Source organism: Mus musculus, chromosome 2 (genome assembly GCF_000001635.26).
Source record: "Mus musculus strain C57BL/6J chromosome 2, GRCm38.p6 C57BL/6J".
NCBI classification, from domain to species: domain Eukaryota; kingdom Metazoa; phylum Chordata; class Mammalia; order Rodentia; family Muridae; genus Mus; species Mus musculus.
The window spans coordinates 104,011,665-104,030,117 of NC_000068.7; the positions used below are offsets into that span (position 1 = coordinate 104,011,665).

General features: G+C 44.9%; 2 protein-coding genes across 9 annotated transcripts in view; one reads left to right on the top strand and one right to left on the bottom strand.

The window, feature by feature from the left end:
• Positions 1 to 16,697, bottom strand: part of 4931422A03Rik (RIKEN cDNA 4931422A03 gene) — a 35,869-nt gene extending 19,172 nt beyond the window's left edge. The window contains exons 1-3 of one of the 2 annotated variants that reach the window (NM_175161.3): positions 16,114 to 16,697; positions 15,558 to 15,623; positions 14,466 to 14,548 (exon numbers count right to left, since the gene is read on the bottom strand). In NM_175161.3, the coding sequence (NP_780370.2) occupies positions 14,466 to 14,548; positions 15,558 to 15,559 (85 nt within the window). In that variant the 5' untranslated portion in view covers positions 15,560 to 15,623; positions 16,114 to 16,697. Of the gene's footprint in view, positions 1 to 14,465; positions 14,549 to 14,747; positions 14,777 to 15,557; positions 15,624 to 16,113 lie in introns of those variants that run through there. The other variant, XM_030252076.1, reaches the window with a different exon arrangement.
• Fbxo3 (F-box protein 3) overlaps positions 16,135 to 18,453 on the top strand; it is a 35,439-nt gene continuing 33,120 nt past the window's right edge. For all 7 annotated transcript variants that reach the window (NR_149726.1, NM_212433.1, NM_001355507.1 and 4 more), the window contains exon 1: positions 16,135 to 16,302. Coding sequence is in view for 6 of the 7 variants with exons in the window: in NM_212433.1 (NP_997598.1) it covers positions 16,199 to 16,302 (104 nt within the window). In the remaining variant the exon portion in view is untranslated. The remainder of the gene's footprint in view (positions 16,303 to 18,453) is intronic.

Here is an 18,453-nt window from a genome sequence, read left to right on the forward strand (position 1 = left end):
TGATCTCCTTTTGTTGTCGAATTGCTCTGGCTAATACTTCAAGTACTATGTTGAAAAGGTAGGGAGAAAGTGGGCAGCCTTGTCTAGTCCCTGATTTTAGTGGGATTGCTTCCAGCTTCTCTCCATTTACTTTGATGTTGGCTACTGGTTTGCTGTAGATTGCTTTTATCATGTTTAGGTATTGGCCTTGAATTCCTGATCTTTCCAGAACTTTTATCATGAATGGGTGTTGGATCTTGTCAAATGCTTTTTCTGCATCTAACGAGATGATCATGTGGTTTTTGTCTTTGAGTTTGTTTATATAATGGATTACATTGATGGATTTTCGTATATTAAACCATCCCTGCATCCCTGGAATAAAACCTACTTGGTCAGGATGGATGATTGCTTTAATGTGTTCTTGGATTCGGTTAGCGAGAATTTTATTAAGGATTTTTGCATCGATGTTCATAAGAGAAATTGGTCTGAAGTTCTCTATCTTTGTTGGATCTTTCTGTGGTTTAGGTATCAGAGTAATAGTGGCTTCATAAAATGAGTTGGGTAGAATACCTTCTACTTCTATCTTGTGAAAAAGTTTGTGCAGAACTGGAGTTAGATCTTCTTTGAAGGTCTGATAGAACTCTGCACTAAACCCGTCTGGTCCTGGGCTTTTTTTGGCTGGGAGACTATTAATAACTGCTTCTATTTCTTTAGGGGATATGGGACTGTTTAGAAGGTCAACTTGATCCTGATTCAACTTTGGTACTTGGTATCTGTCCAGAAATTTGTCCATTTCGTCCAGGTTTTCCAGTTTTGTTGAGTATAGCCTTTTGTAGAAGGATCTGATGGTGTTTTGGATTTCTTCAGGATCTGTTGTTATGTCTCCCTTTTCAGTTCTGATTTTGTTAATTAGGATTTTGTCCCTGTGCCCTTTAGTGAGTCTAGCTAAGGGTTTATCTATCTTGTTGATTTTCTCAAAGAACCAACTCCTCGTTTGGTTAATTCTTTGAATAGTTCTTCTTGTTTCCACTTGGTTGATTTCACCCCTGAGTTTGATTATTTCCTGCCGTCTACTCCTCTTGGGTGAATTTGCTTCCTTTTTTTCTAGAGCTTTTAGATGTGTTGTCAAGCTGCTAGTATGTGCTCTCTCCCGTTTTTTCTTGAAGGCACTCATAGCTATGAGTTTCCCTCTTAGAAATGCTTTCATTGTGTCCCAAAGGTTTGGGTACGTTGTGGCTTCATTTTCATTAAACTCTAAAAAGTCTTTAATTTCTTTCTTTATTCCTTCCTTGACCAAGGTATCATTGAGAAGAGTGTTGTTCAGTTTCCATGTGAATGTTGGCTTTCTGTTATTTATTTTGTTATTGAAGATCAGCCTTAGTGCATGGTGATCTGATAGGATACATGGGACAATTTCAATATTTTTGAATCTGTTGAGGCCTGATTTGTGACCTATTATGTGGTCAATTTTGGAGAAGGTACCATGAGGTGCTGAGAAGAAGGTATATCCTTTTGTTTTAGGGTAAAATGTTCTGTAGATATCTGTCAGATCCATTTGTTTCATCACTTCTGTTAGTTTCAGTGTGTCCCTGTTTAGTTTCTGTTTCCATGATCTGTCCATTGGTGAAAGTGGTGTGTTGAAGTCTCCCACTATTATTGTGTGAGGTGCAATGTGTGCTTTGAGCTTTACTAAAGTTTCTTTAGTGAATGTGGCTGCTCTTGTATTTGGAGCATAGATATTCAGAATTGAGAGTTCCTCTTGGAGGATTTTACCTTTGATGAGAATGAAGTGTCCCTCCTTGTCTTTTTTGATGACTTTGGGTTGGAAGTCAATCTTATCAGATATTAGGATGGCTACTCCTGCTTGTTTCTTCATACCATTTGCTTGGAAAATTGTTTTCCAGCCTTTCATTCTGAGGTAGTGTCTATCTTTTTCTCTGAGATGAGTTTCCTGTAAGCAGCAAAATGTTGGGTCTTGTTTGTGTAGCCAGTTTGTTAGTCTATGTCTTTTTATTGGCGAGTTGAGACCATTGATGTTAAGAGATATTAAGGAAAAGTAATTGTTGCTTCCTGTTATTTTAGTTGTTAAAGGTGGCATTCTGTTCTTGTGGCTGTCTTCTTTTAGGTTTGTTGAGGGATTACCTTCTTGTTTTTTCTAGGGCGTTGTTCCCGTTCTTGTATTGGTTTTTTTCTGTTATTATCCTTTGAAGGGCTGGATTCGTGGAGAGATAATGCGTGAATTTGGTTTTGTCGTGGAATACTTTGGTTTCTCCCTCTATGATAATTGAGAGTTTGGCTGGGTATAGTAGCCTGGGCTGCAGTTTGTGTTCTCTTAGTGTCTGTATAACATCTGTCCAGGCTCTTCTGGCTTTCATAGTCTCTGGTGAAAAATCTGGTGTAATTCTGATAGGCTTGCCTTTATATGTTACTTGACCTTTTTCCCTTACTGCTTTTAGTATTCTATCTTTATTTAGTGCATTTGATGTTCTGATTATTATGTGTCGGGAGGAATTTCTTTTCTGGTCCAGTCTATTTGGAGTTCTGTAGGCTTCTTGTATGTTCATATGCATCTCATTCTTTAGATTTGGGAAGTTTTCTTCAATAATTTTGTTGAAGATGTTTGCTGGACCTTTGAGTTGAAAATCTTCATTCTCATCCACTCCTATTATCCGTACGTTTGGTCTTCTTATTGTGTCCTGGATTTCCTGGATATTTTGAGTTAGGATCTTTTTGCATTTTCCATTTTCTTTGATTGTTGTGCCGATGTTCTCTATGGAATCTTCTGCACCTGAGATTCTCTCTTCCATCTCTTGTATTCTGTTGCTGATGCTCAAATCTATGGTTCCAGATTTCTTTCCTAGGGTTTCTATCTCTAGTGTTGCCTCGCTTTGAGTTTTCTTTATTGTGTCTACTTCCCTTTTTAGGTCTAGTATGGTTTTGTTCATTTCCATCACCTGTTTGTATGTTTTTTCCTCTTTTTCTGTAAGGACTTCTACCTGTTTGATTGTGTTTTCCTGTTTTTCTTTAAGGACTTGTAACTCTTTAGCAGTGTTCTCCTGTATTTCTTTAAGTGATTTATTAAAGTCCTTCTTGATGTCCTCTACCATCATCATGAGATATGCTTTTAAATCTAGGTCTAGGTTCTCAGGTGTGTTGGGGTTCCCTGGACTGGGCGAAGTGGGTGTGCTGGGTTCTGGTGATGGTGAGTGGTCTTGGTTCCTGTTAGTAAGATTCCTCCGTTTACCTTTCGCCATCTGGTAATCTCTGGAGTTAGTAGTTATAGTTGACTCTGTTTAGATATTGTTCTTCTGGTGATTCTGTTACCGTCTATCAGCAGACCTGGGAGACAGATTCTCTCCTCTGAGTTTCAGTGCTCAGAGCACTCTCTGCTGGCAAGCTCTCTTACAGGGAAGGTGCGCAGATATCTTGTATTTGGACCTTCTCCTGGCCGAAGAAGAAGGCCCAAAACAGGACCTTTCTCAGACACTGTGTTGCTTTGGCAGTTCCCAGGTGGTACAGACTCTCACCTAAGCAGACTAAATTCCTAAGTTCCTTGGAGTCCCGGGACCAAGATGGCGACCGCTGCTGCTGTGGCTTAGGCCGCCTCCCCTGCCGGGTGGGCACCTGTCCTCCGGTCCGGAAGGTGGCCGGCTGTCCCCGGCCCACACAGGGTGCTGCCTCAGCGCCTCTGTGCTTCTGCCTGTTCCAGAAGCTGTCAGGTTCTCTGGCGCACCCTCTCACCTGTTCAGACTAATTCCCTAAGTTCGGCGGGTCCCGGACCAAGATGGCGACCGCTGCTGCTGTGGCTTAGGTTGCCTCCCCAGCCGGGCGGGCACCTGTCCTCTGGTCCGGAAGGTGGCCGGCTGTCCCCGGCCCACGCAGGGTGCTGCCTCAGCGCCTCTGTGCTTCCGCCTGTTCCAGAAGCTGTCAGGTTCTCTGGCGCACCCTCTCACCTGTTCAGACTAATTTCCTAAGTTCGGCGGGTCTCGGACCAAGATGGCGACCGCTGCTGCTGTGGCTTAGGCCGCCTCCCCAGCCGGACGGGCACCTGTCCTCCGGTCCGGACGGTGGCTGGCTGTCCCCGGCCCACAAAGGGTGCTGCCTCAGTGCCTCTGTGCTTCCGCCTGTTCCAGAAGCTGTCAGGTTCTCTGGCGCACCCTCTCACCTGTTCAGACTAATTCCCTAAGTTCGGCGGGTCCCGGACCAAGATGGCGACCGCTGCTGCTGTGGCTTAGGTCGCCTCCCCAGCCGGGCGGGCACCTGTCCTCTGGTCCGGAAGGTGGCCGGCTGTCCCCGGCCCACGCAGGGTGCTGCCTCAGCGCCTCTGTGCTTCTGCCTGTTCCAGAAGCTGTCAGGTTCTCTGGTGCACCCTCTCACCTGTTCAGACTAATTTCCTAAGTTCGGCGGGTCCCGGACCAAGATGGCGACCGCTGCTGCTGTGGCTTAGGCCGCCTCCCCAGCCGGGTAGGCACCTGTCCTCCGGTCCGGAAGGTGGCCGGCTGTCCCCGGCCCACACAGGGTGCTGCCTCAGCCCCTCTGTGCTTCTGCCTGTTCCAGAAGCTGTCAGGTTCTCTGGCGCACCCTCTCACCTGTTCAGACTAATTTCCTAAGTTCGGCGGGTCCCGGACCAAGATCAAGTTCAATTTTTAAAAGCCTAAACAATGTACTTATTTTTGTGTATACCAGTGTTTTGCCTGCATGTATCATGTTAGTGCTGCCCAAGGAGGCTAGAAGAGGCCATCTTACCCTCTGGGTCTAGAGTTACAGGCAGTTGTGAGTCATTATGTGTGTGCTGAAAATTGAACCCAGGTCCTCTGGAAGAGCAGCAAATGCCCTCACCTGCAGAGCTGTTGCTCCAGCCCTTTAAAAAACATGTAGTAACACCCTAAGACACAAACACATTGTACAGCTGTACAACAATGCTTAAATCTTTAGTCTATAATCTGTGTCTTAGACTAAAGAACCTAACACACACAGGCCTCGGCCTGTACAGGGTCAAGATGATCAGGTCCCTTGTCTACCACCTCTGCAGCTCATCCTACTGGAAGATATTCAGGGACAGCAACATTTTATGGAGGTGTCTTGACCTTCTAGGATCCGTGCTGGAGGATGAACCAGAGACCGTTTTAGAAGTTTTAAAGAAATGCTTTATTTTTCTCTCAGTACTGGAGATCAAACCAGGATCCATGGGTGCTTGGCAAGAACTCTACCACCAAGTTCTTTCCCCAGCATCCTGCCCCCCTGTTGAAGTGGGATGGAGTTTCTTGTAATCTAGCTCAGCCGGCCTTGAATTTGAGATCCTCCTGCCTTAGCCTTGTGAGTACTGGGATTGCAGATGTGGGCTACCACAGCAGCCTAGCTGACTTTGTTTTGTAAGTAGTACATTCTAGACTAGTGATAGAAGTACAGTACACAATAACCCCATGTTAAAGTCGGATTGCTAAGCATTAGGTTCTCTATACACGGATGCAAGTGTATTGTTTATGATCCACAGCTCATGGGTTTGTTTACAACAGTATCAGTGCAAACACATGAAGACTGTTTCATCCTTGATCTCAATTTCTGAATCTTAGAGACTTCCTTTCTTGACAGCCTGAGCCTCAGAGGATTGCAGGTTTTGACCCAGTAGCTCTACATCTAAATTATACAAATTGAACATAATTCAAACAATTCAGAAAGCAAATTTATACAAATATTTATTACAGTGTTGCTTTATAAAACTTTGAAATTTTCAAAATATCACAAGCAACTCATTAAATATGACTTTAAATATTAAGGAATAACCATGGAATCACTCTTAAGCAGATATTTTCTAAGAAGAAAGCGTCCTCAATTTGTTTAAGAAAAAAACCTCACAACAATATAAATACACCACTCTTAAAAACAAACAGGGGGCTGGAGAGATGGCTCAGCGGCTAAGAGCACTGATTGCTCTTCCACAGGAATAACAGCTGACATAAGGGCACTCCTATCCTCTACACCCGGGAGGAACACAGAGACACATCCCAGAACAATCTGTGTGTTGAAGACTGAGGTCACAAGACTCTTCCTGTTTCCTTGGAGTTTTCTCACAAGCACTCAGAATTCTCAAATTCTTGGACCGTGTTCTGACAGTGCAGTAGGAAGGAAGCTGAGCAGGGAATGGAGACTTCTAATTTCCCCCAAGGTCCTGAGTTCACTTCCCAGCAACCACATGGTGACTTACAACCATCTGTAATAGGATCTGCTGCCCTCTTCTGGTGTGTCTGAAGAGAGCGACTGTGTACTCACATACATTAAATAAATAAATAAATCTTTTTTAAAAACTTGTTAAAAAAAACAAACAAACCCAGATATCTTAAATTTCCTCCATTCTGTTTACCTGAAGAAACTGCACAACTAAGATGAGATGAGATTTGAAGAAGACACTGTGACATTTGGGAGGCCTGGGAGGCCAAACTGTGTTGCCAGGGCTACCTAATGAGACCCTGCCTCAATAGTAACAACAACAACAACAACAATAATAGTAATAATAATTGCGTGTGTATATATGCAATGCGGATGTGGATGTGCATGGGGGTGTCCGAATGTCATGGCAAATGTTTGGAAGTCAGAGGACAACTTTGTGGTTGGTTTCTCCTTCCACATTTACACAGGTTCTGGGCGTCCATCTCAGACAGCCAGGCTTGGGCAGCAAGCATCTACTTGCTGAGTCAGCTTGATGGCTCTGTTTTCTTTAGACATGCCTGTGAATTACTAGTGTACTAAGCAAGTTTTTTTTTTTTTTTTTAATATAACAAAGTTTCTAGAAGACCTAAATTGCCAAGTTAAAAAACTGATAATATAGGATGAACAAAACATTCTAACAGAATTTTTAAAGAACTATTTTGAGATAGGGTCTCACTATGTAACTGTGGCTAACTCACTAAGGTAACAGATTTTTTTTTTTTAAGCAAAGAACATCATTTAAAACATTGTATTAGGAAGAATTATGTGCTAGGCATATACAGTTTTTAAAATATAAAACATAAGCCTATAATTGAGAGAATGATGAGAAAGTTATTCTGGCAGCATGAATGAATATAAAATAAATGGAGAGAAGCAGAAAGACTCAAGGTGAAGTGTTTGCTGCTCTAGCTGGCAGTGTGAAACTGCAAGAGTGGGCCCTAAAGTCTCATGCAGTCGACAACTTTATCCAGAGCATCAGACAATTTATACTCTGAGGGTCAAGACTGGCCTGAGTACATTGTACAATCCTGAGGACACATATGTCGAAGCATGTTTCCATAGAGGCACAGGAATAACAGCTGACGTAAGCGCACTCCTATCCTCTACACCTGGGAGGAACACAGAGACACATCCCAGAACAATCTGTGTGTTGAAGACGGAGGTCACAAGACTCTTGTTGTTTTCCTTGGAGTTTTCTTACAAGCACTCGGAATTCTCGAATTCTTGGAGAATACTGTTCTGACAGTGCAGTAGGAAGAAAGCTGAGCAGGGAATGGCGACTTCTAATTTCCCCCAAGCCTCTGGTAGAGACTGAATGAGGAATTGGACACTGTGGAAATTGTGCTGGCTGGTTTTGTGTGTCAATTTGACGCAAGCTGGAGTTATCACAAAAAAAGGAGCTTCATAGCCGGGCGTGGTGGCACACGCCTTTAATCCCAGCACTCGGGAGGCAGAGGCAGGCGGATTTCTGAGTTCGAGGCCAGCCTGGTCTACAAAGTGAGTTCCAGGACAGCCAGGGCTATACAGAGAAACCCTGTCTCAAAAAACCAAAAAAAAAAAAAAAAAAAAAAAAGGAGCTTCAGGTGAGGAAATGCCTCCATGAGATCCAACTGTAAGGCATTTTCTCAATTAGTGATCTAGGGGGGAGGGCCCATTGTGGGTGGTGCCACCCCCGGGCTGGTAGTCTTGGGTTCTATAAGAGAGCAGGCTGAGCAAGCAGGTGGTGAACAGCATCCTGCACAAACATGACCAAGAAGCAAGTTGGGGAGGAAAGGGTTTATTCATCTTACACTTCCAAATCACTGTTCATCATCAAAGGAAATCAGGACTGGAACTCAAAAAGACCATGGAGCAATGTTACTTACTAGATTTCTTCTCCTGGCTTGCTCAGCCTGCTTTCTTATAGAACCCAAGACTACCAGCCCAGGGATGGCACCACCCACAATGGGCCCTCCCCAGGTTGATTGCTAATTGAGAAAATGCCTTACAGCTGGATCTCATGGAGGCATTTCCTCATCTGAAGCTCCTTTCTCTGTGATAACTTCAGCTTGTGTCAAGTTGACACACAAACCAGCCAGTACAATTGACCCTTGTCAACTTGACACACAAACACATCATTAAGTCTCAACCCTTACTTTCTTATCCATCCCCAAGGTCTAAATAGCTTTAGAAGTCCCACAATCTTTGCAAATTCTCACATATTAAAGTTTCAATCCCTTTAAAATATCCAATCTCTTTTAAAATCCAAAGTCTTTTTACAATTAAAAGTCTCTTAACCGTGAGCTCCACTAAAATACTTTCTTCCTTCAAGTGGGAAGGAATATCAGGGCACAGTCACAATCAAAAGCAAAAGCAAATTCCAACTGTCCATTGTTTGGAAACTACTCGAGACCTTCTGGGCTCCTCCAAGGGCTTGGGTCACTTCTCCAGCCCTGCCCTTTGTAGCACACACCTCATCTTCTAAGCTCCAGCTGCCTGTATTCCACTGCTGCTGCTGTTCTTGGTGGTCATCTCATGGTACTGGCATCTCCAAAACACTGCTGTCTTCCACTGTAACTAGGCTTCTCCAATAGCCTATCTTCATGGTGCCAAGCCTCAACTCCTTTGCATGACCCCTTCAAGTCCTGGGCCATCAACTGCAACTGAGGCTGCACCTTCACCAATGGCCTTCCACGGCCTCTCACAGTGCCAAGCTTCAGCTGCTCTTCATTACCCCTTCATGACTTCAAAACCAGTACCACCTGGGTGACTCTTACACTTTACCAAGTCCAGCCACAGCACAAGGTACAACCTTGGCTATCTCTGGAACACAGCCTCTGTACTCTCAGAAAACACTTCCCAGAAGATGTCACCTCAATGGTGCTAGTCTCTTCCTAATCACCGCTAATTCCTTAGCTCCAGCTAACCAGCATCAATAGTCCCAGTAATACAAGGTTTTCACTTTAGTAGTTCTGGTATCTTGCTAATCACAGCTGATTCTTCAGTCCCAGCTAACCAAAACCACAGACTCTTTACAGTCAAAATAGCAACGGCCCTGATAAGAGTCTTTAATCTTCCCTCTGAAATTTCACAAGCCAGGCCTCCATCTTCTGCACTGTTCTCAACATTATCTCCCAAGCTCCTACACAACATCCCACAGAGATCTTAACACCGAATGGATTTTCTGGCCCAAAGTTCTAAAGTCCTTCCACAGTCCTCCCCAAAACATGGTCAGGTTGTCACAGGAATACCCCACGATGCTGGTACCAATTTGTGTTAGTCAGGGTTTCTATTCCTGCGCAAAACATCACGACCAAGAAGCAAGTTGGGGAGGCTTACATTTCTACACTGCTGTTCATCACCAAAGGAGGTCAGGACTGGAACTCAAGCAGGTCAGGAAGCAGGAGCTGATGCAGAGGCCATGGCCCTAGGGATGTTACTTACTGGCTTGCCTCCCCTGGCTTGCTCAGCCTGCTCTCTTTTAGAACCCAAGACTACCAGCCCAGAGATGGCACCACCCACAAGGGGCCCTCCCTGCTTGATCACTAATTGAGAAAATGCCTTACAGTTGGATCTCATGGAGGCATTTCCTCACCTGAAGCTCCTTTTTTTTGGTGATAACTCCAGCTTGCGTCAAATTGACACACAAAACCAGCCAGTACAGAAACCCTAAGCCAGAAATCATACCAAAAAAAAAAATCAGCGTCCACAGTCACTGGGGTGCCTCAGGCATAAGAACTCTCCGTTCTTCCAGTGGTGTCGAAGCAAAGAGCAAAATAATTACCTTGTCTATTGTCTACCTATTTCTTTTATATACTCTGTTCAGTAGTGGGGGCCCAGAATGCTGAAAACTATACTCCTATGACACTATTGTAAGCTGAGTTTCTCTTACGTATTGTTAACAAATTCACAGGATAGCTGCTTTTCAGGCTGTGAGAAGTTTTTTTTTCTTTTTTTTTTTTTTTTTTTTAGACAGGGTCTAAAATTTAAATTTAAACAGGGTCTTCTGAATCCCTGGCTGGCCTAGAACTTGTAGCAATCCTCCTGATTCTGCCCCCTGAGTGCTGGGATTGTAGGCATGCACTCTATGGCTGCTTTCCCAAGGATTTTATAAATCCTAGTCCCAGTGTGAATTTCAGGATCAGAAGAACCAGCTGTAATGCCCTAAGTCAAAGATTCAGGTACTTACCTGGAGGGGCTCCTAACATAAGCTGTCTGGGGCTCGATAATAATTCAATGATAGAGTTCTTCACTGCTTAGGACATTCTAGAATAACTATGTATATCGTTTATGTACTCTGTTAAGACAACTTAAATCCCTGTATTCAGCTCTTTCTTTGATTTTTAGAATGTTGGAAGCTAGAACTATTTTTTTCTACAATAATAATCGAAACTTAAGCTACTTAAATTATCTCTTCAGACACAATTATGGACACTCTCATGTTGTCTCACTTGCAGGTTTGGCTGAGGCAAACTCCAAAGAGAGAACTGACAATTAATTGTTCTAGTTTTTCATATTAAAGAAAGGAAAAGATTGTTATTTGACTAAAGATCCAAGTTAGAAAAAAAAAATGACCACTAATTAGGGATCGATGCTCTGAGATCAACCAGTTTATTAACCTCACCGCCACAGCCTGTGGCTGACAGCCTTGAGACTTCGGAACCCAGCCCACCAGTGACAGGCAGCACTCAGCACAGCAGCTCCTAATGCTGTCATTGGACCTGTTCTCTTGTGAATTCCTATTCAACAGACGACAGAAGAATAAGACGAGTTGGATGTCACCACTCTATTATTGTAAACCATTACAGGGTCTGCAAACATGCACTTTCTCTACAGGCAATGTAGAGGCCAATTCAGCAAGCGAGGAATCACAAAGCAGAACCAAGGCATCAGGGAAACAGAATTAGAGAAGGAGGCAGGCAATCTGTGTGCCTGGAAGTTTAGACAAAGAATGGGTACACTTATTTATTTAATTAATTAATGTATATGAGTCCACTGTCGCTGTCTTCAGACACACCAGAAGAGGGCATTGGATCCCATTACAGATGGTTGTGAGCCACCATGTGGTTGCTGGGAATTGAACTCAGGTCCTCTGGAAGAGCACTCTTAACTGCTGAGCCATCTCTCCAGTCCTCTGAATACTTCTTTAATATCTGTCTTGTGAAATATACTTTATCCCAGAATACAAATAAGTGTGGGAAATTAAGACAGAATTCATCTTTAACAGGGCTCCCTGGCTGCTCCCCCGACCTCCCAGTTCAGTGTATTTTATTTTATTTTTTGGTATGTATGGGGACTTTCATGTGCATCTCGAATCTGGCCATCCTCCATGCAGAGCTCTGAGCATCTGTTGTGAATCACCTGCTGTGATATCCAAGCTCAGAGATCACAACACCAAGTTTAGGGTCTGCACTTCATGTATGAAGATGAAGCCCTCTGTTATCTCCACCAGCCCCTGGTGGCCCCTCTTCACGGCACTGAGGCTCCACAACTTCCCCTTTCCCACCTGTCTTCAATACCCTCGGGTAGTAGCTGTTTCTGTGGGGCCCAGTCATAATCCCCAGACACACAAACCCAAGCACGGTAATCCTCGGGGATGAAATTCAGAAAGATATAAGTCCGCAAAGCCTCGGATTCTCAAAATTACATTTTCAAAAGATTAAACTTCTGAATGCTGAAATCCCGAGAGCTGAAGTTTCCAAAGTGTAATTCTTATTAAAAGAAAATGCTCTGTGGTAGGAAAGCTAGACACTAGCACTGTGTCAGGTGGACAAATATCTGAGAAGCCGGTAAGGAATTAGCCTGGATGTCTACGAGGAAATTTAACAGGTGCTTTAACAGGGAAATCGAGTCTCTCTGAGCTGAGTCAGAGAGGCTGGGAGCTAAAGACCTGGGAAAGGCACCAACAGGAGATGTTTTCGAAAGAAAATAGCCAAACCTGACCAAGCCAGCTCAGACAGTTGCACAGGAATAAGGATTAAAAAGAAAAAAAAAAAAAAAGACAATTAGACAACATTGTAGCACGACCCAGCCAGTTCTGAGGCTGAGGCATGTTTATTTTTTTTTTCCCCAATCCACTTTTATACAATTTTAATTACATGCAAGTAATAAGGTCAGTTCCAGGTTAAGGAACAAGCAAGACAATAAAGTCCTGTGCTCACTGTTTCTAAGGGCTTATCAGGATGACCAAGATATCTGAGCCTACTTCCCCATCCTAGCCCAAAGTCATATTCAGGCCTGAAGCCTACTTTGTTCTAATCTAAGATTAGATTCCTGCCTGAAGCCCACTTCTTTGTCCTTGGCCAAAGTCAAATTCCTGCCCGTAGCCCACTTCTTTGTCCTTGGCCAATGTCAGATTCCTGCCTGAAGCCTACTTCTTTGTCCTTGGCCAACATCAGATTCCTGCAAGCAGCCCCCAAAAGCTCCCCACACAAATCCTCACAGATGGAGAATAAATGTTCTTTTCTCACTCTCTCCCCAGCACATCCCATTGGCTGGGTTCAAACAGGCCAAATAAGAGGAAAGACTAGTGAAGGAGCTCAGAGATCAGCCTTCTGGGGCACAGAGAAAGGCAGAGAAGAGACTATATTTTAATTTTTACTGGAGAGCATTGACAATAAAATAAAACCTAGCCCATCTGAGCTTGCATAACAAGCATTACTGATAACACAGTTATAGCTTAGCCACTGGTGTGACACAGGCCATCTACCTGTTTAGGTCTCAGTAGAAGAACACAGTAAGTTTCCAGACATAGGAGCACCCTAATTCTCCAGAACGTTTGAACTGGTGGGCACCAGTGTTCATCATCCTGGCAAGTGTCCAGTTTTGTGTGGAAATACTGTATGCCCCCCCCCCGCCCCCTAGTAGAAGACACAGTGTCAGTGATACAATGTTGGCAGGCCTTGAGACTACAAGTCTTTCATGGACTAGTCTAGATCCACCATGTTGGAAACAGCCAATACCGAACACTTAAAATGTACCCAGCTGGCAGAGATTATTAATCACCCAAACCAGGTACCTGGCCAAGAAGGATATATCCTTGGGTTCCAAGAAAACAAGAGGTTTGCTGCAGACAAAAAAAACCCAAAACAGCCCATTTGGCAGTGAATTCAGAAATAAGTCTCTGCCAAAGGGAGGACAAGACAACCAACTTCCAGGACTCAGTTTGAGTAGCTGCGGCGACTGCCTATACCCCTCTCCTGTCCCTTCCATGCTTCTCATTAGCCATGGAATATCTGTGTTCCACAACAGCAACTAATTCTGGGCCATAGTTGTACACTACTCATCCAGCTGGCTGCTTTTTGAGTGCCAGTGTCAGCTCCGCCATCTTCATTCACCCCTGAATTTTTCTCCTTCTCCCTGTTTTCCGCCGTAAAGCATAAACACACTCCGGGAGGGATTTTCCTGGGCTCTGCTGAGGACGACCTCTTTTGTCCTGTTCACCAGGCAGCTTATCATCCCAGCTTGTTCTGGTGATGGCGTCCTAATTGTGATCCTCTCTTCTCTTCGTGTCCTGGCCTCCCAAGTGCATGGACTACCTCATTACAATCAGGAGAGTGTCCAAACCCCTCAGCATTGAGACAAGGTTGCAGGTGGTACACAACCTGCAGTTCATGGCCCAGTGGTATACAGCTCTGGTACTGTTTGGTAGAAATACAAATTGGGGGCTGGGGACTAAAAACATTATAGCACACTTGACAGCACTGCCTTACCTCATACTCTCTCAAGCCAACCGTAGCTCCCAGCTTTCTTGTCCCACTAAGAAGGGCTCTTAGGTTGGAAAAAGGAAGATGTAATAAATACCAGAAAGTACTCGTGGCTCCTAAAAGACGGTGTTTTTATAGATGGAGAGAGGACACCTGTAGGCTATCATTTTAGAAGGATTCTTTAGAACTTGTTCTCAGTCAGTTCCTGCCCCACCTCCAAACAAGAACTTCTAGGCCTCTTAAGGAAGGGGGAATTAAGGATTAAAAAATGAATAAAAGCATGCATTTAGAGGTATATTTCCCTCCTTTTGGCCCCAAGTTTCAGTATGGAACTGTGTGATCTTGTGTTCATTTAAAATTTTAGTATTTTGTTCAGAGTTCTAGTTAGCATTAACTGTCAGTTTGACACAGCCTAGAGTGCTCTCTAGGGCTACTTGGGTTTGTCTCCTCCCCAACCAAACGTTATGGAGTGACCCTTCCACATTCTAAAGAGCAGAGCCAGTACTGTGTTCCTGTCAGTACTCTCCAGGCTTCAGGGCCAAGATCTTGTCCGTGGTAAGATAGGAATTGTGAATTAATGCCAGAAGGACTTACTGGAACATGGAACAGTCAAGCCACGTAAGTGACTGACCTGTGACGTCTTTTGGATTTCCCAAGCCTCTCTCACCACACAACCCCTGTGAAACAAACAGAAAAGAATTTACTCCTTGTTCACCACCCATCATACCTGTTCCACACCCACCCTCCATAGCATCTTTACAAAGCTGAAGAATTGCACCTTCCCGTCCTACAGTGGTCTCATTCACTTCAGCCCCCATGCTTGGGGTACTAAATCCAAATTTATAAAATAAAATGTAAAGAATTCAATTTCCTTACTTTTTACTTGTAGGCTGAGAATTTGCCATGTCAACCAAGTTAAAGTAGTTGAGAGAAACTCGTCAGAAGGGCAGGCTATATCATACCCTCCTCTGTCTTGATGTTAGAAATAAATTTGAGGGCTGGAGAGATGGCTCAGCGGTTAAAAGCACTGACTGCTCTTCCAGAGTTCAAATCCCAGCAACCACATGGTGGCTCACAACCATCTGTAATGAGATTGGATGCCTTCTTCTGATGTGTCTGAAGACAGCTACAGTGTACTTACATATAATAAACAAATCTTTAAAAAGAAGGAAAGAAGAAAGAAAGAAAGAAAGAAAGAAAGAAAGAAAGGAAGAAAGGAAGGAAGAAAGAAAGAAAGTTTGAGGTTGAAAATTGTTGGGAGCTGACTCTTAGCAGAAACTACTACCATCTCTGCAGCCATCGCGGGCTATTTACTTACAGGTTGGTACTTTTCCACCCTGATGAGAGACTTGTTTTCCTAGCATGATGTTTTTGCAAGCAGCCCACCACAGCTGAACACACTATAATAATATCCTGTTTTTCTCAGACACATCCTGGACTCCCCAGCTTGTGCTTATATACCCTGTCTTGTTTCCATTCTTCGAATCTCTTGCCCCTCCATCCCCACTCTCTCCCTTGCAGACAGACCTGCAGGCCGGTTCAGAAAAGAAAGAGACCACCACTCCAACTATTGTGTCTAGACAAGACAAATTTATGTTTATCAAGAGGGTGTGCTCAGAAGGTTAAAAAGAATCAAATTCCTTGTCCTAAACACAAGTTTTATAGCACTTGGTGGAAAATACTCACATTTGATTATTTCTTACACTTAAGTAGTTGGAAGAAACTTTCTCTGGGACCAGTAGGTTTAGAAGCCTGGTGGTAAGGGCTTGGGCAATTAACATTTGTTGGACAAGGAATTTATCCAGAGGTCATTTTCGGTTTTTTTGAAGGACAGTTTTTTGCCTTGTGGGCCATGGAAGAATTATAACCTCCCTATCATTTCAAAGTTGGAATGCCTTCCCCTGTGTCTCTTTCCCCATCATTCCTTCCTTGCTAAGTGGACAGGGCTCAGAGCAGCAATTCCGAGTGCAGGTGGGGGTGAGTGGCAATGGGAGTCCGAGGCTGGCAACAGAGACCATGGATTGGAAATGAAGCAATGGGTTTGGGACCCAAAGGCCAGGTAGGGTTAGTGTAAGATTTAGGGAGAGGCTTTGAGGATACGAGATATAAAATGCGTGGAAGAAGAGACCAAAGACTCAGAAACAGACTGGCAGGGACAGCAGCGCCCCCGCAGGGCTGACCGCGGGGTGGGCGGGGCATCCCGGGGGCGGGGCTGGGGCCGGGTGACAGTTACATAACTAACCTGTGCTAGCGGCCGCCGAGCGGTTCGGGCGGCGGGGGCGGGGGCGGGGCCGGGGTGGTGCCAAGGCTGCAGCGGGCCGGGCAAGATGGCTGCCGTAGAGGCCGAGACGGGGCTGCTGACCCTGGAGTCGCTGCCCACCGACCCTCTGCTGCTCATCTTATCCTTCGTGGACTACAGGGACCTAATCAAGTAATGGGGCGGTGCTCTCGGCAGGGGTGGGAACGTGGAAGGAGGCAGGGAAGGAGGCCCGGGGTCGCTGGCTGGACGTGGGCTCCCTCCGCAGCAGGGTGACTGCAAGGCGGCCGTTATCCCGCATAGCGCCCCGGGGGGCTGAAGGAGACTCGGGGGAGCGGTCTGGGCATCCAGGTCTTACCCCTGCCCAGGCCTAGGTCCCCGGGAACTTAGCGCCCTCTCCCTCAAGCCTCGGCTAGGCCGGGTTGCGGAAGAGAGAGGTGGCTCCCTGGTCCTGCACCCCGCGGACCCTCGCTGGCCCTTTGGGGCCTGGTCTAGCGCTGTGGAAAGGCCACTGTCTCGGCCCACGCGCATCCCTGTCGCGCCTGGGGTCCCTGATGACCAGAGCCCTCGTGGGCAGGTAGAACGCGCGCGAGAAGGCCTGCGACCTTCTGACTCTGATGCCATCGTGATCGCGGGCAGCATACACTTTGTCTTGTGTCGGCGACTTTTTTGGCTGTCAGTTTCCCTTTTTATGGTGGGTGGTTGGATTTTGGGTTTTGTCACCGACTTCCGGTGAGGCCTTACAGGTGACTGCAGTTACCTTAGGGTTTCCCAGATGACCAGCATTTACTCCAAAAATAAACACCGGGCATGCGAGAATTCTTTCAGAAACCAGGACTGTTTTAGCGTGGAGGGACAAATGGTCCTGCCGTGTGCCCCTTTCTTGTCACCCTCACCCCCTGTGTCAGGATTGTTTACATTCTTGACCGCATAGCCTGGGTTTCTTGTGCTTCCGTATATATTTGTGGAGGCTGCAAAATGGCCCTCTCACATGGGGAAGACACACTTTTGGTTTTTGCTTCATTACTGGAATCTGGGCATCTATGTCCTCTGTTTTTAGGGGCCTTTAAGAGGTACAGATTTCTTGGAGTTACAGGTAGCTAAGTGGTGGCAGAGATATTTCCTGGGTTTTCTGTTATGGCCTCCACTCGTACCTGCTAAGACATTTGTCTTTCCAAAAAACACACTTCCCCCTACTCAGCCTGTACTAACACACAGAAAGTTTTTCTGTAGGAAAGGTTGGCCAGCTCAAATGTATTTCATCTGAAATAGTTTATTGCTATAACTTCTTATTTAGATAGCCTTCTTTCTTTGCTTGCTTGCTGCCAGAGTTACCTTCTAAAGACCAATCTGGCTGTCATTTTTCTTAAAAGCCCATGACATCCCTGTTTACAACACTGGACCCTGAACTTCTGCAGTATTTAAGGCCCTTACCCAATAGCTTATTATCTAAGGCCTTTCAGGCCTCTCCTCCACTATCATATTTTCTCAGCCCATCAGATGGCACAACACTCGCACATGGTTGTGTATGCTCAGTTCCCTGTCCGGAATACTTCACTCTCCTCAGTTTAGCAACCTTACTCTCCCACTATCTTCTCCAACTAGAGTTTGTAGTAATAAAGTGTGCATTGCTAGAGTGTAAAGATATTTATTTTTGTATTCATCTGCTCAGGTTTGTTTGTTTTGTTTTGTTGAATGTCTGCCATGTGCCAGTTAAATGTAGGATTACAGTAGTGAGTTAGAGAGATATGGTCTTTTTTTTGTAGCTTGACTACTATAGACAAGATGGAAAGTCAAACAAGTATGTAATTACAAAAGGGGCCAAGTATTGGGAAGGAATATGTATATTGCATTGGAAAGGAATGTGGAAGACAGGCTGACCAACTCACAGTGGAAGACATGAAGTGTGGCACAGTGCACTTCTGTCCTGGTGAAGGGAACAGTATTGAGAGGCTGATGGGTCTCTTAACAATAGTGTGTCCTGTTTAACTAGAAAAACAAGAAAGCAGGTTTTGCTGAAGGTAGAAATGACTAACAGGCAGGTTGCATGAAGTGTGGCTGATGAGATTGTGTAGCCTCTTGTAAGAAGAGACTTTTAGTTCAGAGCTTCTGGTAGGAATCAGAATTTAAAGCTGAAGTGATATGACCCCTCTGTAAACATTTGTGGAAGCGAGCGGAGCTGAATCCTATTTCGACTACAGACTCACCTGGCATACTGCAGTTTCTTTCTTGCCCATTACAGTCAGTCCAACTTTGCCTAGCATACAACCTGTTGCCAAGCTCTAACAGTTTGGGTGCATATTTGCTTAACTGTGTTCGGTTGAG